The sequence below is a fragment of the Misgurnus anguillicaudatus genome, chromosome 24, assembly GCF_027580225.2.
Source record: "Misgurnus anguillicaudatus chromosome 24, ASM2758022v2, whole genome shotgun sequence".
Taxonomy (NCBI): domain Eukaryota; kingdom Metazoa; phylum Chordata; class Actinopteri; order Cypriniformes; family Cobitidae; genus Misgurnus; species Misgurnus anguillicaudatus.
In genome coordinates, this window is record NC_073360.2 from 33,844,333 (window position 1) to 33,870,445 (window position 26,113).

At 39.7% G+C, this 26,113-nt stretch overlaps 2 protein-coding genes and 1 long non-coding RNA gene across 6 annotated transcripts in view; 2 read left to right on the forward strand and 1 right to left on the reverse strand.

Moving 5' to 3' along the window:
- Positions 1-5,147: 5,147 nt before the first annotated feature.
- Positions 5,148-7,573, forward strand: LOC141361737 (uncharacterized). Of its 2 annotated transcripts, none has more exons than XR_012367894.1 (4): positions 5,148-6,040; positions 6,381-6,463; positions 6,583-6,941; positions 7,052-7,573. It is a non-coding gene; the product is annotated as an uncharacterized lncRNA (long non-coding RNA). The 2 variants fall into 2 exon arrangements; XR_012367895.1 differs by having other exon boundaries at positions 6,583-6,704.
- Positions 7,574-14,410: 6,837 nt separating this feature from the next.
- LOC129438469 (uncharacterized) lies at positions 14,411-22,597 on the forward strand. The gene is made up of 8 exons (XM_055197203.2): positions 14,411-14,490; positions 14,589-14,972; positions 15,131-15,418; positions 18,942-19,071; positions 19,144-19,185; positions 21,655-21,723; positions 21,986-22,004; positions 22,116-22,597. The coding sequence occupies exons 1-8, from the start codon at positions 14,460-14,462 to the stop codon at positions 22,170-22,172; spliced, it is 1,020 nt and encodes a 339-aa protein (XP_055053178.2). The 5' UTR covers positions 14,411-14,459; the 3' UTR covers positions 22,173-22,597.
- A 466-nt stretch (positions 22,598-23,063) lies between these two features.
- The window catches only part of LOC129438462 (B-cell receptor CD22), a 28,005-nt gene continuing 24,955 nt past the window's right edge, over positions 23,064-26,113 (reverse strand). For all 3 annotated transcript variants that reach the window (XM_073863439.1, XM_073863437.1, XM_073863438.1), the window contains exons 14-17: positions 26,016-26,061; positions 25,830-25,918; positions 23,798-23,858; positions 23,064-23,572 (exon numbers count right to left, since the gene is read on the reverse strand). In XM_073863439.1, the coding sequence (XP_073719540.1) occupies positions 23,342-23,572; positions 23,798-23,858; positions 25,830-25,918; positions 26,016-26,061 (427 nt within the window). In that variant the 3' untranslated portion in view covers positions 23,064-23,341. The remainder of the gene's footprint in view (positions 23,573-23,797; positions 23,859-25,829; positions 25,919-26,015; positions 26,062-26,113) is intronic.

Sequence of the window (26,113 nt, forward strand, 5' to 3'; positions counted from 1 at the left end):
TAAAAATATAAAAAAGCAAAATTACCCAAGAAAGTAAGTCTAGTTTTTGGACCAAAAATATGAAATGTGGGTGATTTTGTGCATAAAACAAGCAAAAAAAAATCTGCCACTGGGGTAAGCAACAAAATCTTGAACATTTTTAAATTTTAAATTAAATTCAAGAAAAAAAAATCAAGAAAAATTTGCCTACCCCATTGGCAGATTTTTTTGTTTGTTTTATGCACAAATTCACTTAAATTTTATATTCTTGGTCTAAAAACTAAACCTTTTTTTTAGGTCGTTTTGCTCATCAAGAAAAAGCATCTAAATTTAAGATTTTTTAGATATTTTTACTGAAAACAAGACAAAAGTACTAAGAATTTGTTTTCTTGAAAATCATTTTTTTTGCAGTGTAATGGAATGACTTCCTCAAAAAAAGCACAAAATGTGTTTTTTCCAAGAGAGGTCACACTAAATACTGACAGATGCCTGAAGAAGATATGAAGAGTTTGGTTCCAAAACACAATAAATCCATTTTGACTAATTTGGGTAAAAATATGTTTTCTATACCAAGAAAGTGACAAGATGAAAACCTCTTTTTTCTGTTACAAACTTTCACATAGCATCTTTAGGTTATGACATTAAATGACATTAAAATATGACATTAAAATATTCAATTCCGTAATTTGATTTTCAAAGATTTATTATAAAAATTAATTTCCACAAAATGCAAAAGTTTTTTTCCCAAAATGCTATAAATCTATTGAATCAATGTATAAATGTGAATTCATCTTTACCACGTTATATTTATTTAGTTGACTAGTGGTATACACTGATAAACAATGAACATTAATGGCATTAATCAAAACACTTACTTTGTCATATTAAGAACATTATCATTGCTGCTGTTATTGAGACGTCATCATTTTTTTGACAGCGATCAGCTGTAAAATGTTTTGGTCCTGCTTGATTTTCATTGGCTTTGAGTAAAATAGTGAGTTTTTCATAAGCCAGCATGCATATGAAGGGTGGTAAGTGACCAAGATTGTCCTGGGCTTAAAAATGCCAAAGCTCAATGCCTTAGGTACATACAAAGACATTTTGGTGGAAAGGGCTCAAGTGGAGAATAATTATTATATTTTTTTACATTTATTAAAACAACTCTGACTACCAATATGTTTTAATTCCCAGCCTTCAACCCCTGCTGAGCTAATCAAGAAATAAAATGTATCTTCCTGTCACCTCTGTCCCACTGTTACTACTTAAAAATGCCGTCTATCGTCTCATTGCCTATTTCACTTCTCATTTCTCAACTAATCAGTACTGTTTCACTGGAAATAAAAACTGCAGCTGTCAAACTTGTGCTAAAGTAACTTACAGACTGATCTCAAATCTTAAAGGGGACATATCATGAAAATTTGACTTTTTCCATGTTTAAGTGCTATAATTGGGTCCCCAGTGCTTCTATTAACCTGAAAACATGAAAAAGATCAACCCAGTAACTTAGTTTTGGTAAACCATGTGAAAAAATGTGGCTCCCCTTGTGATGTCAGAAGGGGGTAATACCACCCCTTAATCGGCACTATCCAACCACAGGACTGCCATTTAGTGCAGAGATCAGCTCATTTGCATTTAAAAGGACTCACCCAAACACAGCACATTTTTTCCTACAAAATGTCAATTTTAACATAATATTAACTATAATTTTAACATGCTATTATCTATTTGCTTTTTTGAGCTAGAACTTCAAATATGTACTCTGCGGACACCAAAGATTTATTTTACATCTTAAAAAGTTTTGTAAAATGTCCCACTTAAGGTTTCTTTCAAAGCTGTTTCTGCTCAAAGTGCTTACGTCTATACAACGTGTTTACTGCTGCTGCCATTGCTTTTAAATAGAAAAATGGTCTTAGACCAAGATTAGTGGCCAGTGTATACCTGGCACAAATCCAGTAAATGAGAAAACGTGTCCGGCTCTAGATCAGGGCTGTGGAAACAATTGCATAAAGAAATAAAAGCTTAATAATTAATATATAAACCCAAATTCCAATTCTAACCCCAACTCCAAGCACCCATGGTTTAAAAATAGGCACAAATATGGAGAAACCTTTATATTAAAGGACATCCTAAACAAATCCCAAATTAAATGGTTTAAAAACAGAAAAAAAATGTAGAAACCAATACATAAAATGACATGAAAAGATGTGGTGTATTAAGTAAACAGGAAGGTAAATTTCCTATTGCCTGTCAATCATCTTAAATACAGTATGTTTACTGTTCAGATTAACAGGTTTGTGAATGTAGCTAATTTGCCTTATTTTTTGAGAGCGTTTATGCTGGGAGGTGGAGGGTGTTGCCAGATGACATATTGAAAGTGAAACTACGGGTGTTGGGAAATCTTCTATACAGGGGCGCGGGAAGTGGGGGTGCTGGGGGTGCTGCAGCACCCCCTGGTGGCAGAGATTTAAAACTGCGATGACAAAATTATATCTTATAAATATCTCTTGATTTTGGTTTGTTTCTGTACAAAGACATTTTGTATGCCATGTTTTGGGTGTGTGATGAAGAGAGGGATAATTTTAGTAATTTTAAAATTATTTAATTTATTTCAGTGTGTAGCCTATTAGCCAGATTCTATCATTTTCTGTCTTGAAGACGTGATTGCATTCAGCCGATATGCTGTAATAGGCATAAGCATTACACACAAGCACGAACACTCACAGCCACATAACGCCGAATGAGTTTATCTATCAGCTTCGCAATGTCTCAAAAGATAATTTTGGATTTTTTTCAATCACACAAAGCAAAACTCCCGAGGACTAGTTATTAAGGCATGTATTGCTAATACATTTTTACAATGATTCACATTGATTTACAATGGTCGCACTATATAAATAACATTTTAGTTTGCATGCGTAAAAAGTGCATGCAACAATGAAATACATATAAAACGAACAAGAATGAACTGTGGAGTGTTGTTGGCCTATATCAGAAGGTCTACTACTCTTAAAATAATTTTGCATGGTTTTAGAATATATTTTAATCAAAATATGTTGGCCCATTTTGATATTTTAAACATATTCCGATGGAAAAATGCGTCCAAGCTAAGCTAGGTTCAGTAAACGATTTTCTAGTTCGTCATCTTTTCAAAAATATTTAAAAATATAGCCAAATTGTTTTGCGGTGTTTAACGCACTTGTAAATGTTACAGAACATGTGCTTTATTGAATGAAAGTATAAACGGTTGAATTAAATTATTAAAACGACGTAAAAGGAACTAAATTATATATGTACAATAAGGAACATGCGACATTTAAAAGCTATTTCAAAAAAAATTATATAAATTATCCCCATGCATCGATTTTAATGTTAAACGTCTATAAATTCAAATGAATCCATTTGGAATATATTCCGACAATTTAGGATATGATTTTTGAATTTTAAAGTCGAAAAATATCTTATTTTTACACCGCAGGAGGCATGGCACAAATATTACATTTACGTGTAAAAATAGAATTAAATGAAACCCGTGAATTGAAAGGTCCACTATAATCGGCTTAACTCGAGTAATGTCAATAAAGTTATTATGTTACAGTTTAGAAATATTAAAAACTTAACCAAAGGACAACAAAAAAGGCGTACTACTGGGACCAGTGAGAATGCATATGTACATAAACTGGTTCCATACTTCCGACTTTCCTCCAAACTTGCTCAAAGTTAATTCTCCTTTTTTTCTTTTTTCTTTACATCTTCAAACTCCATGTTGCACTTAAGCTCTATACCGCACAGCATGCCCGGTGTGTGATGCGTGCCAGAGGAGACTCCGCACCTGACTCGCGTTGCATTTTGTGACTTTTACAAATCATTTTGTAATTTGTGTAACTTTTTGGAGACATTTGTTACTTTGGCCTAAATATAGTATATATATATAATATTTCTGATTATGCCATAGCTTTCTCCCCAATTGGGCTAATAAAGTAATGATTAAAAATATGCTTATATCGGCCCGGCCCGAGGATAGTAGCGGAAAATAACGTCCTGGGCAGAGAATCTCTACTATGTTGCAATAGGCTAGTTTGTATGCCCCGTCAGCTCAGCTGTAGGCTACTTTATGGATGGGAGGGGCGAGTGATTTTTTTAAAAGAAGACATAGGTAGAGTGGTCTGCAGAATACAGAGCTCCACATTAGAGTTCTATAACCCCCCCCCCCCCCCCGCACCCCCTACCGAAAATATCTTCCCGCGCCTCTGCTTCTATATGTGTTTTAAAGGGGAAGCACATCAGCCTTTCCCCCAAGGAGGTTCACCCTCCGCCCATGAAATTATTTTATTATCTTACTGTATGAGCTTACTTCTGATTGCAGAATGGTTCTTCATTCTGGTTGAAACGCGTTCTTAGCTGTGATAAAATACCCCGGTAACCCCACAGTTCGGACCCCATTACAGAAGTATCTTTGCGTCACTGTTGCTGTAGCCTACTGATTTATGAAAATAAACATCACATTCTTTAATCTTACTTACACTTTCAACAATTCCACAATTAATGACGATATCCAGATATATGTCAATAAAATGTCTCAACAATTAAGAGACAATCGTTTTCCTGAGAAGTATTAACCCAATCCACTATTATCCAATAGGTGGCGCTTTTATACAAGTTAAACACTGAAGTATTCACTCAGTTCAAACTCCGTGTAACGTTATGTTTTGAGGATCGCTCTGAATCTTATTTCCACAAAAATGGAATTATCTCAGCTTTTTGCTCAAAATTTGAGAGCTGATAAAAGAGAACAAATGAAGGATTGATGAAACTTTGTTTTTTGTTTTAAAACATATGAAAAACACATAAAAATAAACACCAGTCTTTAATCATATTTTCATTGTGTCTTTGCTCCGTCTGTGTTAATTGGGAACCACTCTGTTGCAGAAAGACATGGTTTTGAGGTACTACTTTGTTAGGTGGAAGAGTAATACTTGTACTAATATAATTACAATTTATTTGAGTTTTATTTTATAAAATCCTCCTATGCATATGAAGTAAACGTTTTATAAAAGCAATAAGCCCCGCAAAGACGTAATGTTACAGTGCATTTTATAATAACAACGCCCCATAGCTGCTATTCTTTGGGCTTATTGCTTTAATAACCCTGAAAATAGGCGAATGTAGCAGTACGGTTTTCTATCCCCTGACGTCATCTGGCCAGCTGATGCGTGTGTTGTTGATGACAATGTATCTGCCTATAAAAGCGTTTCAGTTCACGTTATGCGGGTGCGTTTGTTCCATCAGCGAGCGAGCCGCCGTACTTCCGGGTTTTTGTGTACGAATGGTAGTAAGGTAAGGGCTGCTTTCAGTGAATGATTTGCAATGTTTATGGTGTATTGCACTGGGCTTTATGAAATTCATTGACTTAAGGGTGGACTGAGGAGCTTTTCGGGAAACCCGTCAATCGCTGCGTGAATGGAGACGTTTACATTACACGTCTCCATCTGTGCTTCGTGAGTTCCAATACAGGTATGTGGTGACTTTACTCCTAATGTTATAAAGGCTGTAATGATTGATTGATTGAGTAAAGTGCGTTATTTTCCTATTTAAGGTGTGGGTCAATGTGCAAGGGACGTTACAGTGGGTTGCTGTAGTGGGCTTGCTGCTGGCTGCGTGGCTTTCTTGCGCTACGTGCATCGCTTGCACTGCTGGCTTTACCTTCTGCTTTCAACTGCAGCCGCTTTGCGCTACGTCATCATCTGGGCAGTACTAACTCTACTGAAGGGATTTCGCGCTACGTCATCTGTGCTCTGCTTTGCCTGCATCGCTCTGATTTGCCTGCTTCGCTCTGCATTGTCTGCTTCGCTTGGGTCAGCTGGGCATTCTAATTTACATTTCTGACGGGTGGCGCTCTGTGCTGCTGCTGGTTTGCGCTGTTTGCGGCGTTGCTGGGTTATACCAGCTGATTAACATTGCGCTGCTCATGTGCTAATAGTTTACTGTTGCAGCATTGCAGTATTTCGCAGGATCAGCTGGACCGTGGTCTGGATTTGGGGCGTGGTGCTTATCCAATTGTAGCGTGAGTAACTGATTTAAAATCGGCGTGTGACAGAGTAGTCATTATCTGACTGTCACTAGCATTATTCTACTCTGAATTCCTTTGGTTGTGATTTATTAGTTTATTTTTGTATTATCTCTATTTCTGTTGTCATTTATTCTTATTAGCATTATTCTTTACTTACTTTGATTATTGTTTTTTTTTGATTATCTATAATGATATTTATTATTATTTAGAATTATTTTGGTTTATTACTTTATTGTTTTCAGTCTTAAGCTACCGCTTGTTTGTTTTCTTTGTATTAATCAAGTTAAGTACTTTCTAATTTTGGTGACCTGTGAGGTGTTTTCTTTCTCTGTAGTTTTCATTGCCTCTGTAACCAGTTTACAGGCTTCCTGCCTATTGCCTGTTTGGTAGCTGGGGTGACCGGACGCGGCGCCTACAGTAATAACTTTTGGGCAGTTAATTGCATGACAAAAACCCAGATTGTTAGAGGTGATGTCCTTTTTTTTTATTGTGTCTTTTAAAGGTTACTTATTTGTTTTTTTGTTGCTTCTCTTCAGGTGTGGGTTGGCCGTATCAGCAGATTGTTCCTTTAAGGTGGTGGGCTCCTTATTTGGTTGCAGTGCTGTGTTCACAGTGAGGTGTGCCGTGCTGTAGTGTGCTGTGGTGCGTGTGTGCACGTGTGAGTGCTGTGTGCTTTCTGCTCAAAGAACGTCAGGCCTTCTCCCACCCTGAAGTGTTGTTTGTCTTTCTTATTTGCTACTTTTACTATTTGATAACGTGAATAAAATTGAATTCATTTTAAATAAAGCTTTTCTGATTGACTCAACTCTTGTCTGATACCTGACCCAGTCGTGACGAACCTGTGTGCTGTTAAATTGAGGGCAATCCCGGAAATAGCCCCCGGGTGGCGTAGTTGGTACAAATCATTAGTCAGCATTGCCACATTTGGCGTAGTCGGCAGGGTATTCGACTGGTTATCAGATTCAGACTTTGAGGAGAGTTTTTCCTTTTCCCTTTCTTTTTCAGCACGCTGGTGACAGAGCAGTGATTGGGTGAGTACTTTTGTAACACGCCATGGAAAACGAATTACAGGAGATGCGGGACTTAGTTGCCCAATTACAACTTGATAATGAGAAGCTGCGACAGGAGCGTGCGGCGGTTGAGCGGCCCGATCCTGTCGCACCATCTGGTAGTGCAGCACCATCTGGTAGTGCAGCACGCCCATCTACACCGCGGTCGGCTGATGTGGGTGCCAGTACAGTCGAACGTTTTGTATTTATTCCGAGAGACCGACGCTGCCCAAATTTTAATGGCAGATCTGGTGTCAATCTTGATGAGTGGCTTGAGGAGGCCCGAGCGTGTATGAGAGTTCGTAATATGACATCAGAAGAGCAAGCCTTTTTCCTTTATGATCACCTTGAAGGAGAGGCCCGAAACGAGATTAAATACCGTTCTAGTGCAGATAAAAGTGATCCAGACAAAATTATTGCAGCTTTGCGTGAAGTGTATGGTTGTGCAGAGTCGTACATTGCACTGCAGGAAGCATTTTTCTCTTGGCGACAGCGCGAGGGAGAAACATTGTTGGAGTTCTCCTTGGCGTTGTTAGGTCTTTTTGAAAAAGTAAAAAACCAGTCGCCATGTGAAGTTTTAAATGGTGATGTAATTGTAAGGGATCAATTTGTCGAATGCGTGTCAGATAATGCACTTCGTAGAGAATTAAAACAATTGATACGACGTCAGCCCACTGTAACGTTGCTAGAGGTTCGAGGAGAAGCGATCCGTTGGGAAAGAGAGGGATTACCAGGGGGTGTTAGGGGTAGAAGTCAGTCAGTCCCCCTGGTGAGTGGAATCCAGTATGAGGTCCGGGGAAGTCCAGAGATGGGTTGGGCCCAGAGAAATCGTACATCTGAGTTAAGTGAGCTACGAGAAATGCTGCATAGGCAGCAACAGCAGTTAGATTTGCTTACCCAGACTATCGCCCGGAATCAAACTACCTTTTCCCATGGTCGTGCACCTCGTCCAACTCAATTAATCTGTCGACGGTGTCAACAACCGGGTCATTTTGCACGGGAGTGTGATGGGGAGCGTCGTCCGCCTCGTGCTCCGCCAGGCCCGGTTGTTGCTCCTTCGGCCGGTGAACCAAGGTCCTTGCCTGGCCCTAACCGTCCGGAAAACTAGTTCCTACCGAGCTGCTGAGCCACAGCTCGGTAGGGAGTGCGCGTGGCTCTCGTATTGTTCATGGTAATGAGACGGGTTCCCGACTAGTGTCCTCATGTCCACGCCTTGTTGTAAATATTGGGGGGGTTTCAGTGCCCTGTTTGGTTGACACTGGTTCCATGGTGTCGACCATCACGGAAACATGTTTCCGGTTGATGTTTGAGCCATGGGGCCAGGGTCGTCTGCAATCATGTCACTGGCTGCAGCTCCGAGCAGCAAATGGATTGGAAATTCCGTATATTGGGTATCTTGAATTAGATATCGAGCTGTGCGGTAGTACAATTCCTAATTGTGGAGTATTGGTGGTCCGTGATCCTCCGGGCAGTGGCCCGGACGTGCCTGGTATTCTAGGCATGAATGTTCTTAGCCGCTGCTACCGGGAACTGTTCGGTCGTCATGGATCCACGTTATTTGAGTTGCCAAGTTTGGCTGAGGATGTGAACATGATTCAGGTATTTCAGAATTGTCAACAAGCTGTTCGTGCCGCTGATCGCGGGAATAATGTAAAAGTAAGGGGGCACAAGGTATGTCGCATTTCAGGTGGCACCTTGACATTTGTCACAGCTACCTGTTCCTCCTTGCTTGCAGGTAAGACCGTGTTGTTCGAGCCTACTGAGACTGGTTTGCCTGCAGGACTGTTGGCTTCACCCTCATTAGTACAGGTGAGCGGGGGTACTGTTTCGGTCCCGGTCGTAAATGTCGGTACCGTTGATGTAGTACTGTATCCCACTACAGTTATAGGTACGTTGAGGGAAGTATATTTCGTGGGGTTGCCAAATGGGGTGACGGAGGTCTCAACCATGACCGCTCAGGTGGCCTCTTGTGATGCATCAGATATGTTAGGGCAGATAGCGTCACTTGAGTTTGGAGGACTGTCAGTTGAGGAACAAAATCAGGTTAGGGCTCTCCTTCGGGAGTATCAAAGTGTGTTTTCGACACATGAAGGAGACCTGGGTTGTACCAACCTGCTTTCCCACGAGATCCCCCTGACCGATGACACTCCAGTTCGGCAGAGGTACCGACGTATCCCACCATCAGAGTACGAAGTGGTTAAGACTCACATTAGTCAGTTGCTAGATACACAGATTATCCGGGAGAGCTGCAGCCCATACGCCTCCCCCATCGTGTTAGTTAAGAAGAAGGACGGTAGTTTACGCATGTGCGTAGACTACCGTCAGCTTAATTCCAAAACGCGCAAGGATGCGTTTCCGTTACCTCGGATTGAGAAGACGTTGGATTCATTGACTGGTGCCCACTGGTTTTCTACTTTAGATCTAGCCAGTGGGTATAACCAAGTTCCCGTCTTTGAATCCGACCGTCCCAAAACTGCCTTTTGCACGCCATTCGGTTTATTTGAATGGAATCGTATGCCATTTGTGTTGTGTAATGCCCCAAGTACGTTCCAGCGCCTGATGGAGCGGCTCTTCAGTGACCAGCGGCACCAGTCTGTTTTGCTGTATTTAAACGATATCATTGTGTTTTCATCATCCATACAACAGCATCTAGAGAGGTTAAGGATGGTGTTGGGTCGCTTGAGGGCCGAAGGCCTGAAGGTAAAGCTGGAAAAATGTGCATTCTTTCAGGAGAAGGTAACATACTTGGGGCATGTAATTTCTTCCTCCGGAGTGGCAACAGACCCAGGTAAGGTTGAGGCTGTAGTTCAGTGGCCTTGTCCTGGGACAGTGGCTGAGCTGAGGACCTTCCTGGGATTTGCTAGCTACTATAGGCGTTTTGTCGAGGGATTTGCGAAATTGGCAGCCCCGTTACATCAAATAGTGGCAGAGTTAACAAGAGGTAAGGTAGGTAAGCGCAGTCTAGAGTTGGCAGTGGTATGGTCTCCCCAATGTGAGGACTCCTTTCAAACTTTAAAGCGGAAGCTTACCACGGCGCCAGTGTTGGCATATGCGGATTTTACGCGTCATTTCATATTGGAGGTCGATGCCAGTTATGCAGGGCTTGGAGCTGTGCTGTCACAGGAAGTCGAAGGGAAGGTTAGACCCATCGCGTATGCTAGCTGTGGTCTTCGACCTGCGGAACGGAATACGGCCACTTATAGTTCCATGAGGCTTGAATTCTTGGCCCTTAAGTGGGCCATGGCTGAGAAGTTTCGTGAGTACCTGTTGGGGCATAAGTGTGTTGTACGTACGGATAACAATCCGTTAAGTCATCTTGTTACAGCTAAGTTGGGTGCTACTGAGCAAAGGTGGGCTGCTGAGTTAGCCGCCTTTGATTTTGTGATTCAGTACAGAGCGGGTAGAACCAACCAGAATGCCGATGCGCTGTCACGATTAACTACTGTGCAGCTGGGGGCTGATGATAGCGGGCAGTTAGGTGCTGTGGTACCCGAGCTGCTGAGGCGAGCAGTAAGGGTAACGCCAGGGGAAGTTACCACTGTGCATGCAATGCAGGCTTGGCCTAGTCGCTCAGCACTTGATATCAGCGCTTTACAGCAGACAGACTCAGTGGTAGGGGAAGCCTTGCGATTTTGGCGGCAAGGGCAGCGGCCAGGCCTGCAGGAGCGACGGACTTTGGCTAAGCCAGTAATCACGCTCCTCCGACAATGGGACCGGTTGGTAGAGCAAGAGGGCCTATTATATCGAAGGGCTTTCCGGCCAGATGGAGGAGAATCAGTGCTTCAGGTTGTGGTGCCAATTGCTTTACAGCCAGAGGTGTTAACTTCTTTACACCAGCAGCATGGACACCAAGGTGTCGAACGTACCTTAGAACTGGTACGGCAACGCTGTTACTGGCCGGGCATGTCTGCAGACGTGGCACAGTGGGTTCAGGAGTGCGAGCGGTGTCAACAAGCTAAAGATGTGGCACCAATCCCTCGGAGCTACATGGGGCATTTACTGGCCTCTCGTCCAAACGAAATTGTAGCTATTGATTTTACGGTGTTGGAGCCATCCCAGGCTGGACAAGAAAATGTGCTTGTGATGACTGACGTGTTCAGTAAGTTTACAGTGGCAATTCCCACCTGGGATCAGCAGGCGAGCACTGTGGCTAGGGTCTTGGTGGAGGAGTGGTTCTTCAAGTTTGGGGTTCCTGGGCGGATTCATTCCGACCAGGGCCGCAATTTTGAGTCCACTTTGATTCAACAGTTGTGTAGCCTGTATGAGGTAGGAAGGTCGCGCAGCACTCCATACCATCCGGCTGGTAACGGCCAGTGTGAGAGGTTCAATCGGACTTTACACAATTTGCTGCGGACCTTGCCCACTGACCGTAAGAGAGATTGGGCCTCTTGCCTGGCACAGGTGGTGTTCTGCTATAACACCACTCCCCACCAGGCTACTGGTGAGTCGCCTTTCTTTTTGATGTTTGGGCAAGAACCAAGGTTGCCCATAGACTTTTTGCTCGGGCAAGTACAAGAGCTGGTGCCAGGTAGAGTCCACAAGTGGATTGAGGAGCATCAGGCACAGTTGCAGGTGGCGGTTGATGGCGCCCGAGAGCGGCTGCAGGCTGCAGCAAGCCGGCGTAAAGCAGGGCATGATCAACGGGTAAAAGAGCTGCCGTTAGGGGAGGGCCAGTTTGTCTATTTGAGAGACTTTGGGGTTCGAGGTAGGCATAAGATTCATGACCTTTGGAGCTCCACAGTATATCAGGTGGTTAAAGCCCCTCCACCTGGTGGTTCTGTGTATACAGTAGCTCCAGTAAACAATCTGACTCAAGTCCGACAGGTTCATCGGTCGGCATTGAAACTTCGAGCCCAAGGGGAGGTGGTATCAGATGACCTTTCTGAAAGTTCAGTTGATTCACCTGTGCACTTGGAGACTGAGATAGAGCCTGAAGATGGGGACTTGGCTTATGTGGTTTCTGAGGTTGTACCGTTAGCTCAGAGCGGAAATACGGCAAGGCCAGAACCAGCTGGAATAGTGCAGGCCAACGATCCTCCAGCACCTACAGAAGTAGCCAATGTTGAGTTGGTACCTGTAGTGGCTTCCCCCTCTCGGGAAACTTCTAACCCACCAGGTGTAGTTCCACGTCGGACAGGACGAGTAGGGGCAGGGCAACATTCTAATGTGCACCATTTGCCACGAACGGTAGGAGCTGGAAGTGTAAACGCTCCAGATGCTCCAGCCTGTGGGACTAATGCAGTTATGGCGTGGTTTAGGCCTTGGAATTAGAGTCTTGATTGTTTCATCGTCGGGACGACGATGACGAATGGGGGGGTAGAATGTAGCAGTACGGTTTTCTATCCCCTGACGTCATCTGGCCAGCTGATGCGTGTGTTGTTGATGACCATGTATCTGCCTATAAAAGCGTTTCAGTTCACGTTATGCGGGTGCGTTTGTTCCATCAGCGAGCGAGCCGCCGTACTTCCGGGTTTTTGTGTACAAGTGGTAGTAAGGTAAGGGCTGCTTTCAGTGAATGATTTGCAATGTTTATGGTGTATTGCACTGGGCTTTATGAAATTCATTGACTTAAGGGTGGACTGAGGAGCTTTTCGGGAAACCCGTCAATCGCTGCGTGAATGGAGACGTTTACATTACACGTCTCCATCTGTGCTTCGTGAGTTCCAATACAGATATGTGGTGACTTTACTCCTAATGTTATAAAGGCTGTAATGATTGATTGATTGAGTAAAGTGCGTTATTTTCCTATTTAAGGTGTGGGTCAATGTGCAAGGGACGTTACAGTGGGTTGCTGTAGTGGGCTTGCTGCTGGCTGCGTGGCTTTCTTGCGCTACGTGCATCGCTTACACTGCTGGCTTTACCTTCTGCTTTCAACTGCAGCCGCTTTGCGCTACGTCATCATCTGGGCAGTACTAACTCTACTGAAGGGATTTCGCGCTACGTCATCTGTGCTCTGCTTTGCCTGCATCGCTCTGATTTGCCTGCTTCGCTCTGCATTGTCTGCTTCGCTTGGGTCAGCTGGGCATTCTAATTTACATTTCTGACGGGTGGCGCTCTGTGCTGCTGCTGGTTTGCGCTGTTTGCGGCGTTGCTGGGTTATACCAGCTGATTAACATTGCGCTGCTCATGTGCTAATAGTTTACTGTTGCAGCATTGCAGTATTTCGCAGGATCAGCTGGACCGTGGTCTGGATTTGGGGCGTGGTGCTTATCCAATTGTAGCGTGAGTAACTGATTTAAAATCGGCGTGTGACAGAGTAGTCATTATCTGACTGTCACTAGCATTATTCTACTCTGAATTCCTTTGGTTGTGATTTATTAGTTTATTTTTGTATTATCTCTATTATTTCTGTTGTCATTTATTCTTATTAGCATTATTCTTTACTTACTTTGATTATTGTTTTTTTTTGATTATCTATAATGATATTTATTATTATTTAGAATTATTTTGGTTTATTACTTTATTGTTTTCAGTCTTAAGCTACCGCTTGTTTGTTTTCTTTGTATTAATCAAGTTAAGTACTTTCTAATTTTGGTGACCTGTGAGGTGTTTTCTTTCTCTGTAGTTTTCATTGCCTCTGTAACCAGTTTACAGGCTTCCTGCCTATTGCCTGTTTGGTAGCTGGGGTGACCGGACGCGGCGCCTACAGTAATAACTTTTGGGCAGTTAATTGCATGACAAAAACCCAGATTGTTAGAGGTGATGTCCTTTTTTTTTATTGTGTCTTTTAAAGGTTACTTATTTGTTTTTTTGTTGCTTCTCTTCAGGTGTGGGTTGGCCGTATCAGCAGATTGTTCCTTTAAGGTGGTGGGCTCCTTATTTGGTTGCAGTGCTGTGTTCACAGTGAGGTGTGCCGTGCTGTAGTGTGCTGTGGTGCGTGTGTGCACGTGTGAGTGCTGTGTGCTTTCTGCTCAAAGAACGTCAGGCCTTCTCCCACCCTGAAGTGTTGTTTGTCTTTCTTATTTGCTACTTTTACTATTTGATAACGTGAATAAAATTGAATTCATTTTAAATAAAGCTTTTCTGATTGACTCAACTCTTGTCTGATACCTGACCCAGTCGTGACGAACCTGTGTGCTGTTAAATTGAGGGCAATCCCGGAAATAGCCCCCGGGTGGCGTAGTTGGTACAAATCATTAGTCAGCATTGCCACACTAAGATAAATGTTTGTGTGCCCCCTAAAATCACAAGTGGGCTTCTGCTTGCCACTAAAAATATAAGAAACAGTGTAGCTGATGTATTAATAAAATATTTTGTTTCATTGTTTGTTTTTTCTTCAAATACAAATTTCAGAGAAAATATAAAAAAATATATTCTATTTTTCTTTTAGTAAATGATAGACGACATAATTTTGACCTGAAACCATGAACTTGTTACTTCATTTACTTTTTCAAGGTAAAGTGTCAAAAGATCATACATTTTTAATACTACAGTATAACAAATAATTAGCGATTTACAGCAATACACATTTCCACTGGATTTTGTTCTCACAGGTGTTCTGCTGTATGAGACTTTGGCATGGAAAGTGAGAATGCCAAAGGAAATTCATGGCCTCAAAGGTTCCTGTCTGGTTATACCGTGCACTTTTTCTTACACTTCATACCCACCAACTAACCCACGTAGAGTTGTGTGGTATCAGTATGTGTCGAAAGGCTACCCTTTAGTTTATGATCCCAAGAACACAAAAGAAGTCATAAGCAAATTCAGAGGAAAAACTGAATTATATGGAGACCCATCATATTGGAAATGCAGTCTGCTGATCAAAAGCGTGGATCTGTCCCACAATGGAGAGACATTGTATGCATGGATTGACCCAGAAAATGTTGGATGGCGCACCTATGAGTTTTATGACGTCACATCCACGATTCTTGTTGACAGTATGTAAATGCTTTATTGTCTTATGCATGAGTTCTCTAGCTGTCTTATTATGAGCAAATGTGGCAATTGATCACTTAGAAAAAAACTGGCTTTAACTTAAAGGAGGAACGGTAAAAACATTGATGTCATGTTCTAATTCTAATGTTTCTCCATGTAGCAGGTCCAAGGCAGCCCACTATCAATATATATGGAGGTGCAACGACTGGTGACAGCATTACAGTTGCATGTTTTACCTTCCACACCTGTCCATACAACAAACCAAACATCACTCTGAAGGGTATTGAAGGATCTGATCATGTAGATGATGTCCATATTGAAAACGGTCTGTGGAAAATCACTCGGACACGCACCGGTGTTGTGAAGGATGAGCACTCAGAAATTGAGTGTAATGTTACACATCATGGAGGCATAATAGCAAGAGCCACAAAAAACAAAAATGCAGTGTGTGAGTAATAACACATGAATGCATAAAGAATATGTGTCTATATGCAAATTTCAATTACTTACATTTTAAAGGGAACATATCATGAAAATCTGGCTTTTTCCAGCCTGGTCTCACTGTTAATACTAGCATTTACACGTAACTTTAAAAAACAAAAAACGTATTTTTTGTACGTTTAAATAGATGCTAAAACGTACAATGTAGACGTATTTACAACATTTAAACATAGCATTATTATGTTTTCACAGCTAAAAGATGTAAAACTTTTATGTATCTTTCATTCCATAAAGATTGCTGCATAATTTCCCTTTAACAATTTTAGCGATATGTTACCACCTTAACCCTAAACCCAAACCTTACCCTAAACCCAAATCGTACCCTAACCCAAATCTTACCATAAACCCAAACCTTACCCTAAACCCAAACTCTTTTTATACAAAATGTTTAAATATGTAATGTATTCTTTTTATATTATGCAATGTAACGGACAGATATGTTTAGGAACATATTAGTAACAAATAATTATTTAACGTTACTGTTTAAAAAAGCATAACAGACAGACAAGTGTAATCACAACAACTTATTTATTGCGAATATTAAAATCAGTACCAAAAGTATTAAAATGACAATTTGCTGCAGCCAAGGTCCTCTCTGGAGTATACAGTATGAATTAAAGAGAAGTTTTAAAGTTATTAATCCAAGAGTTTGATCAGTGTTGATCCGGCTTCCCTCTGTCTTTTAATTTCAAACGTTCACCAACGGAAATGACGCAAATATGTCACGTGGCACTCAAAGAGCCAATGAGATTTTGATATCACTGCCATAAAGCAATGTGCCGTAAAGCTTCTTGAGGCGGGATATTTGAATTCACATTAACGAAAGCGCGATCTGACTACGGTTGCTGATGAGAACTCGGATCAAAATCGCTGGATAAAGGGTTGAATTTTGATCTGTACCTCGCAATCATATGCATTTTAAAGATGTGGATTACAGCAAATGAATAAAAGTAAGATATTTTGTGAATTTATGTTGTATTTTGTTGTAATTATTGCTTAGTAGTAATAATAATGTATTGGATAGAAGACAGCAAGAGAAAACGCGTTTTTGTGTGTCATGGCAAACAAACTAAATCTAAATTCAGAAATGTTATTCATTTTAAAGTTGTAAAATGTTAAATATTGTGAAATTCTCTGAATATCACAATCATTTCATTAGGTAAATAGGTAAACTAAGAAAATATGAATGAAAACATGTCATTATTATGAGTAAGAAATGACAATGCCCGCAATTTGAATCAAATTTGTACGTTTGTAAAGCTGTAAATACGTAAATAATTTACGTATTAGTCCTTTCAAAATGTCGATATTGCACGTTTCAGTGCATTTTAAACGTAAGTAAATGTACCTATTGTACAACCACACTGAAACGTAAAAATACACACATATTCTCACGAGATCACGTTGCTTTTTTCATGTTTAAGTGCTATCATTGGGTCCCGGTGCTTCTATCAACCTGGAAAATGTAAAAAAACACAATCCAGTAACTTAGTTTTGGGAAACCATTCTCTGCAAGCATGTGAAAAAATAAGTCATTGACATTTGGCTCCCCTTGTGATGTCAGGAGGGGATAATACCGCCCCTTAATCTGCACTAGTTGAGAGATCAGCTCATTTGCATTTACAAGGACACAACAAAAAATCTGTATAGTATGCTCCATAAATATTCATTTAATGCACTTATTTTCCATTATTAAGTTGTTAAAATGGCAGTCCTTCCAGAAAAACGCGGAAAATCCTTGATCTTGCGGCACGTTTTCTTAAAAAAAAAATGCAATGGAATATGAGGGATATTTATGCAATTTCATGCTATGCAAACTTGCAAAAACTGTGTGAACTTGCTGTTTGCAGCTTTTGCAGCTTTTCAAAAATTTTTCACTTACGTCACTTCATAACATTCCCATGCAACAGGAGACATGGCTGTGCATGAGTTAAAGAGACACAAGGCAGCATTTTTATGTTAATAAATCATCTTCGTAAGTCTGTATATGGTTAAATGGCTCATTACATGACGAATGAAGACTCTCTCGCCCACCCTACCGTCTGTAGGAAGAATACCCCACTTGCAAGTTCGCTGTATCCGACCCGGTGTCCTTCAGTCTCGTAAAGTCTCAGATATAGAAAGCATTTACTCCCAGACACTAGGGGGAGCTAGTAGAGAAATAATACTCAGACTTGCCTTGTGTCCCTTTAAGTAAATGCAAACTTTTTCAACTTTCTGCTAAAATATATATGACTTTTTGCTACGAAAATAAGGGGATTAAGAAATCACGCAAGCCCCGCATATTTTGCCATCAGAAATCTGCCATTTATGCTGCGAAAGTTGTGCGTAGTTAAAAAATGCGCCCCCCTCATAAATGTGCAGACTTTGGCTTATTATGCTTTGAATCAAGTTTTTCTGGGGGGACTGAAATGGTTAAATAAGTTTCTAATCAATAAAAGCTGTTATATAATACATCTGCGATGCTGACTTGCGTCCATTTCTAATGGATGAAGCCTTGGCCTGGAGGTGAGGTCATCATGTGGTTCCCACTGGGTGTTTCAACCCTTAACCAAAACACCCTCCAGACTGGCCAGGTCACTGCCCCTCTCCTCCAAGCTTCAAGCTTGTGTCCTCTCTCTTATGCCAGAGCCAACAGGAGGCTCTCTCTGCCGCTTCCCCCAGCTTACGAATGGCTGCTTTCCTCAAGTGGCCCCTCAGTCCAACCTTTGTCAATAGATTCCACGGAGACTGAGTTGGAATTCCTCGACATCCTACACCTATCATCAGCTAATATGTCCACCCTTTTGTTACCAAGTTGCTGGTATTTGGCCTTTTCCTCTCATCAGTTTCCTGGCAGCCCTCCTCTCACAACACCGTCAACTCCATCAGGATCTTCCTTCCCTCTAGATACCACATGATGATGTCATCTCTTAGAGTTCTACACAGTAGCATCTTGGGGAAGTGGAGTTTCCTCCCAAAATCAACCTCCATTTCCCATCCCTGGGCGGACTGCAGAATGTTCTGCTTTGCTTGGCTGTGGACCACCGGTCTTTGGCCCTCTTTTGCAAAGGCAATGGTGCTCAGCAATGGTTTACTTTGGCTTGTTGTCTCTTCCTCCTTTCTTGCTCCAGGATGTCTGCGCGCACTGCCAACACCCTGTTATGGGGCCACCTGTATCTCCTACGTGATTTAGTCATGTAATACGATTCTAATAAATAAAGGCTAAAATAAATCACAGCACCAGGAAAAAATTTTATGGATCTTTAATAATTGTATATTTTATAAATGCACTTTTAAATCTATATTTACATGACATGTTTTTCAGATGCTTTTTATCCGGCTAACATTTTGTCCAAGTTAATAATAATGGGATGTCCTTAATTATACTTTACTCTGTATATTACTAATAGGCGTTTACATTGTCAACTCTTTTCTAATCATATATACATCACAAAAACACTAAATGTATTTCTTGCTTCTTCCTTTAGCCATTTCCGTAAATGAAACTTATGTGATGACCTTTGACATGAAGACAACTGGGGTCTACATTTTAGCCCCTTCTTTTGCCTTGCTTCTCATTTGCATATTTGCTGGAGTCATATGCAAGAGGCGTAACAGGTACATGTGTGTAACATAAGGGTTATATATTCTTATACATTCTCAAATTAACATTGTCAATATGAATCTTAGGTCTTCACACAATGATACGCAAGAATCACAGACTGAACAAAGGTAAGCCTATCTATGTAGTTATTTTTTTCACCACATAACCATATGTCTTAACCATATATGATGTGGGTTCACTAAAACTCACAGAATCACACTTCCCTTTTCTGTTGTGGTTTGAATTATAATTGTTACTCTAAAGCCACGTTCACACTTTAAATTTTTTTTTTTATGTGTCGCCTGTAGAGGTGTATCAATATTTGCGATACACATTATAAAACCTATCCAGTGTTGATTCTGAATTGCAAATGTGATATTATGCACAGCTCTCCCTTTCAATGTGGTCTTATGCTGCGTACACACCAAACAAAAATTTTACAGTTTGCGCGGGCCGATTTGTGCAAGCCTGGCTCCGCCCTCCGACGTGCTTCCGCTTAATTTTCATTTTGCTTCAGCAGTACATCTGGGATTGCTCTGTAGAGTTTCGTTTTCTCCTGCAAAAATCTGCAGGACCAATCAGCAAACAGATGGGGGTGGCTAAGAACGATGACGTTGAGGTCGTGCGTCAGTTTGAGTTGTAGTTCAGTAATGGCAGCGGAGAAAGACGTGAGAAAAGCTATTTGCTCCGTTGTTGCAAAACTGCCGAATATACAGTAGTTAAAGCCGGAGCAAGAACCAGGTTTGCTAAGTTTTGTTTGTCTGATTATTCTGACTTGTTGTTTCCAGACGGTTTCGGTGCATGATATACGTCACGACCACACGTTAGCGATTGGCTTTGGCAGATCCTGAGTGACTCTGGGCAGATCCAATAGTTTTAACCTTCAGCAATGGACCCTCCTTAACTGAAGTAACGCTTTGCAATGGAGAGTGGCCAGACTCTCTGTACAAATGAAATGAATGTACGAGAGTCTGGTTGGATGCAAAGACCCAAACTCACGCTGTAAAACATGCGCTATTCGCCTCAAATGCATTTCCTCACAAGTTAAAAGTATTTAACTCGAACAGAACATTTGCATGGCTTGAAGTTAAAGGAACAGGATGTAATAAATTTATATCAATTAATCATAAAATGGCCCTGATATGTCACTAGACATTAAGAAATCATTTTTATTTCAAATACTTATATCACTCACAACAGTGTTCTGGCCAGGATATTGTCATTTAAAAAGTGGAGTTGCAGCTCTCAACTGATGTTTATGTTGTCATGTTGTGTATTGGCCACCAGTTGTGTGATTGTAGTACCAGTTTTGGCCACAATGCTACATACTGTTCCTTTAAATCCCACAAGTAACCTAGATTGAGGAATGTGATGCTTCACATTTGGAGTATTCGCAGCATTAGTTACATTTATTAAAAATGAGAGACCACTTCATAACTGACGAGAGATGGATGGGGTGAGCTCCACTGTTTCACTCCCATTTGTAGTCGCTCATCATTTGCGTAAAGTTAAACTTGTTAAACTTTGTTCTCAAATTTGTTACGTTATGGGACACGCCCACGTCTTGCCACCAATGTTCGTCACTTGTGTCCCTGAAAGTAGCCAAGCTTTCATTTAAATAAATGATATCATGATTCTCTGCCACAGCTAGTTCTTGGCAGTGTGAACGGGGCTTAAAGTTTGTTTGAAATCTGGATTTCCTTTTGGCTTTTCAGCCTTAGTAAGCAAGTTAGCTAAGCAAACAGTTTCTCATTAAGGTATACAAATAGTGTATGATTGTCGCTGAAAGTAGCCAAGCTTTCATTGAAATGAATGAGATCATGATGCTCTGCCGCATATAGTTGCTGGCGGTGTGAACGGGGCTTACAAGCCAATTTGCACTGATCCAAAAAACTCTTATCAACTCTATTACTGGCTACATATCAAATGGCACACTTTATGTAGACTTGTGGTCTTGTGGACTTATAATTTCCACCGCATGTGCTTGTCCGTTAAGTCCAGAAGACCACAGGGTGTCCCATTTGTCATTTTATGGTTCAAAAGGCTGCTCATTGGTGGCCCTTTTTTCGGTCAATATCTGCCCTTGAAGCAAACTTTTTCTGAGCCCGCAATTGTTCGAGCATCGTAGCAGACTTCTTCCTGACTGTCAAAGCGTCATTATGTCACGAAAGTGCGGACTTGTAGGAAGACCGTGGGTTTTTAGTGTTTAGGGTGCCATTTGGGATACAAGATACAGTACTTTTCTGTTTGTGAACAAATGTTTAGCTGGTGTACCTTAGCCTTATTTCAGCAACGTTTTAGCAATATTTTTTATTAACCATGCATAAACATAATTTCCTTGAAAATACAAACATGTACATACATGTTACACACATATAATTGTAGCACAGTTTGTGCTGAATACAGTGTCATGTGGTATTACCCACTAATATGTTTTAAGCAACTGAAAAAAGACCAAATGTACATTAAGAGCAAAACCTCTACAAGTGTCCCAAATGGGTTCAACCCCAGAGGGTTAAAATTTGGCTTAATTGGTTAAAAAAATAGTGTTTGAAGGATCAGTATGAATTGGCCTTAATAAAATCATCTGCTCACAGGTTAAATGATGCACATGCAGCGTCAGCAATCAAGCCCTTCTCTAAACCTTATATGCCGTCACCAAAAAGGTAATGTGCGTTTGAACCCATTCAGTCTCTAAAGTATAATTTGTGATTGTAAGTTGAAGTGTTTGTCCAATTGGCAGCTAGATTTTTTATGAGTATGGTAAAGAATGTTTGTTATGTGCTGAAAAAGTGTAAAACGTGTTTCTTTGCCGATATTGATTTAAAATAAAAATAATGAAATATGTATATTGTGCACTAATCGGATGGAACACATTTAACTACATACCTTAAAATGTTTACCTCTTATTTGTCTCCTGTGCAACAGTCTGCAAAAATCCTACCCTGTAAGTATATAACTGATCATAAACATGTCTTTACACTGTGAATTAACACTCTTTTTTTAAATAGTGTTTAATTGACTGACTTTACCTCTGTGTCTCTCTTGAAACTTTAAGGTTCAGGATATTTACAACAACACGGATGATCCCAGCGATTATGAAAATTTCTTATGAAAATGCTCTACAACTCCAAAATGTTTTCAATATAGTGTTTTTATACAGAAAAAATGTCAATATTTAACAAATCAAACATTGTTATTTTTATATTAAACAAATTACTAATTTTGTTTGTCATCTGTATCTTTGTTTGGCTCCAATGAGCAAGTTCGCTAAGCAAATTTTCATTTATGTATAAAAACATCAATGTAAACATAACATATTGTAATGCTGTTTTAACTGAGAATTACATTTGAATAACCATACGCTTAAAAAATATTCAATGTAAAAAACATTAAGGTTCTGTAAAACAAAAAACGTCTGTTAAAAGCACTATATAAATGCAGTCCATTTACCATTTTATACCCAATGTCAACCATTTTGGTGTATGGTTTCATTAATTGGAACTTAAATAACAATATTGAAACAATAGTGAGACATATTTTATTCTTTATATAAATCATAATTTCAATAAACAACTAACTGATATTACAGATGTAATTTTGTAAAAAGGTTTACTAAACACATCTGTTAACATTCAACACGTCAGTAAATGCTGACTATGTTCTTCACAGCAGCAAATACAAATGTTTAATTCAATATACATGTTTTAAAATATATTATAAGGTGACACAATTTATAAAATGTATAAAAATAAAATGTCTATAGCTTTTTTGTTGCACAAGCATAGTTATCAAGTATCATCCACAAGCATTTGGTACAATTGTTGCATTCAAAGGATCATTATCTTTACAGTATCATACAGTACAGAACCTTTCAATATTAGGCTGTTGTCATGACATGGTTTGCTGAATTCATTTGGATTTGTTTATAAAATCTCCAAATGTGAATTTGTTCAACTTAAACTGAAAAATGTAAAAGAATTGAAAGAATTTTAAAAGATTAAAAGAAGTGCTTTGACAAATGAATAAGTGGTCTGAACCCGTGAGTTTGTAACTATTTTATGATGTGGGTAATTTAAAATACTGAAGCCCTGTCATTGAACCCAATAGCACTGGGACAAAAACAGATCATATTAAAGAGTATGTGATCATAGAAATTAGCCTCCTCGTCAAATACTTATGAATTGCAGTGAGATTGTGTTCGAACAAACTATTTAATTTTACATCACGCTTGCCACATCTTTCAGATATAAAATAATATACATCACCATGTCCACCTGGCTTTTATTTTTTTATGGCTGAATATACGGTGCTGTCTTCATCAGAACTAGTACTCGAATCACTCTCCTGTTCGGGTTTGGGTCCTCTGAGACCGGGCTTAGCACGACAAGACACGATGGTGTAATTTATGTCATCTTCTTCGCTGGTATCTGACTCCCAGTCAAAATTATTGAACTGAAGTTTTGGGGCACATGCAGAAGAAACGTTCTCATAATCTTGCTCTGGCTCAGTATTCTGGGAAGAAAAAATAATTAAACAGCCAGATTAAACACTGTAAAAACAAAAAATTCAGCGTGACATTTAATGAACTTAATTATGCAAGTTTTTCCTTGTAATAGGTCGACATAATGTAGAAAATCAAATTGAAATAGTTTCACTTAATTGGTAAGTAACATGCAAACATATCTTAATGTAATATAATTTTTATGCTGTACAGTATGCAGGTTACAGTAGCGTTACCTTTGTTTGTTTTTTCTTTTCCACCTTGGCGTAGACCGCTAAACCAGTATTTTCAGATGCTCTGAAGAAACAACCATGTGAAATCAATAAGGTCAACTTTTTTGCTTTAAAAAACATGAAACACAAAATGTCTTTACAGTAAATTATGGAGTTAGTGGTAGCACTTTATTTAACAGTACACCTTGTACATATATGGCAAATAAGTTGCACCCACCGACAAATGCGTGGTACTTACTTTTAGGTATCTAGGTATCTACATGGTAATTAAGGGTATCATTACGGTACTTACCAGTGGTACATACTTGGGAGTTTTTAATGTAACTCTAGATAAGTACTATGTAATAATAACAGATACATACTTATAGTGTAGGTATACTTTAACTAACAAGAAACATTACTGTACTTACAAATAAATGTACAATATAAATATTTAGTATTTACAGGTAAGTTAGGGTAAATGACAGGGATTTATAGCGTACATATATGAAAACTAATATGAAACACTACTGTACTTACAGATTGTATACACAATAAGTGTGTACTAGTGAATGTACCCAGTAGTTAATGCTTATGATAGTCAATGGTTTGGTTTGCCTCACAGTGACATGTACAGTATATGATGCTATATCTTACACTATAACAAGTATGTATCTGTTATTACCCAGCACTCATCTAGAGTCACATAACAACCACCAAGCATGCACCACTAGCAAACAGCAATGATACCAGTTAATTACCATGTAGATACCCAAAAGTAAGTACCACGCATCTGTCGGTAAGTACAACTTATTTACCATATATGTTCAAGGTAAGTACACGCACTGTACTGTAAAATAAAGTGCTACCGAGTTGGTATATAAGATCCAGGATCAGTTTACCATACAGGGTTTAGTTTAGTCCATGACTAGGCCGTAGTTATATGAGGACATTTAAGTATTTTTTTTAAAAACAAACTTTACAAAAACATTATTGGTGTGCATCTTGAGACAAAACAATGGCAGTGATATATGTTAAGCTGTGTCAATGCAGGATGTTTTAAACCAGCTCAAACATGCATTTTAGTCTGTGACTGATAAACCCTGTCCGGGAAACCCATCCTACTGTAAATGCAAATTGTGTGACTTGCAAATTTTTACCAGTAGTCTGATATTTTACTATAATTAATAGCTTGATTCTGATTGGTCAGTCGTGATATTTGCAGGTTTCTCATTCCCAGATAACAACAGTTTAAAATAACACAAGGTAACCCGGATGCTGCAAATCATTTTGACAGGTACAGTTTAATATCACAAAAAATTAAAATATATTATTTTAACCAGTGGCGGCAAGTGACTTTTTTTTTGAGGGCGCACAATGCAAAGTAAATCACAAGAGGTATGTAGCCCGTCATGTTTGTGGTTCGTCATTTCAAAATATGTGTTTTGCGCTTCAAGTGCGTGTATGTTCATCACGTGTCTTGTCAAAATAAGTACCCGCCGCAGACACATCCAAAGGGTCCATGATAAAAGAGACGCTTGCGTTTGCCAGATACTCGCATAATCTTATGCGTACAGTTTACTGTTAAGGGAGTGTCTTATGTGTATTTTGTGAACGTGAGCGTCTTTTTTATCACAAATGGTTTCGACATGCGTGCAGCCGGCACTTATTTTGACAAAACACGTACATGGTTCACATGACGCAACAAACACATATTTTGAAAACACAAGCAACACACATCACTTCAGACTTATTTTGAATTTGCGTCCCTTGGATGAGCAGTCACGAGCCCCCACTGATTTTATTGACATTATTGTAACAAATAATTCAACCAAATAGTGTATTTGTGACATTTGAACTTCCTTGCGAAAGGTCTGCGTTTGTTAAAAATGTGCAAATAAAATATTTCAAATCAATATTTAATATTCCTTACCTTACTTATACGGTAAAAAGCCATGTAATAAGCAGGATAATGTACAGGCACACTGTCTGGGCTTATTTCTGCGATAAAAACCGACTGCCTATACATTATCCCGTATGTAAAATTTGCGTTTACCCTTTTGCTGGTTCATTTTTCCCCATAAACTCCAATGTAGCATAGTTCAGTGAATTGTTGTCCCCGTTGTCTTGTTTTTTAGGGTTTCCCTATGAATAAAAAAGACATGGACTTGCTAGCATACTGTACTCCGTTATCTGATTTGGTATTGACACTCCTGTTATTTAATGGAAATCATTCACTCACCTGTTTCACTTTAGCCACTTTTTGTTTTTGGTTATTGGATACTGGCCTTAAAATACAAAGATAAATGACATAAAGTGGAATATTAAACCCTTAAATGA

Bases quoted from the DNA above. Each gene is read 5' to 3' on its own strand.
- LOC129438469 (XM_055197203.2), top strand. From the start codon at position 14,460: ATGAACTTGTTACTTCATTTACTTTTTCAAG. The intron at 14,973-15,130 runs GTATGTAAATGC...TTCTCCATGTAG, and splicing joins ATCCACGATTCTTGTTGACA to CAGGTCCAAGGCAGCCCACT. The intron at 19,072-19,143 runs GTACATGTGTGT...TATGAATCTTAG, and splicing joins ATATGCAAGAGGCGTAACAG to GTCTTCACACAATGATACGC.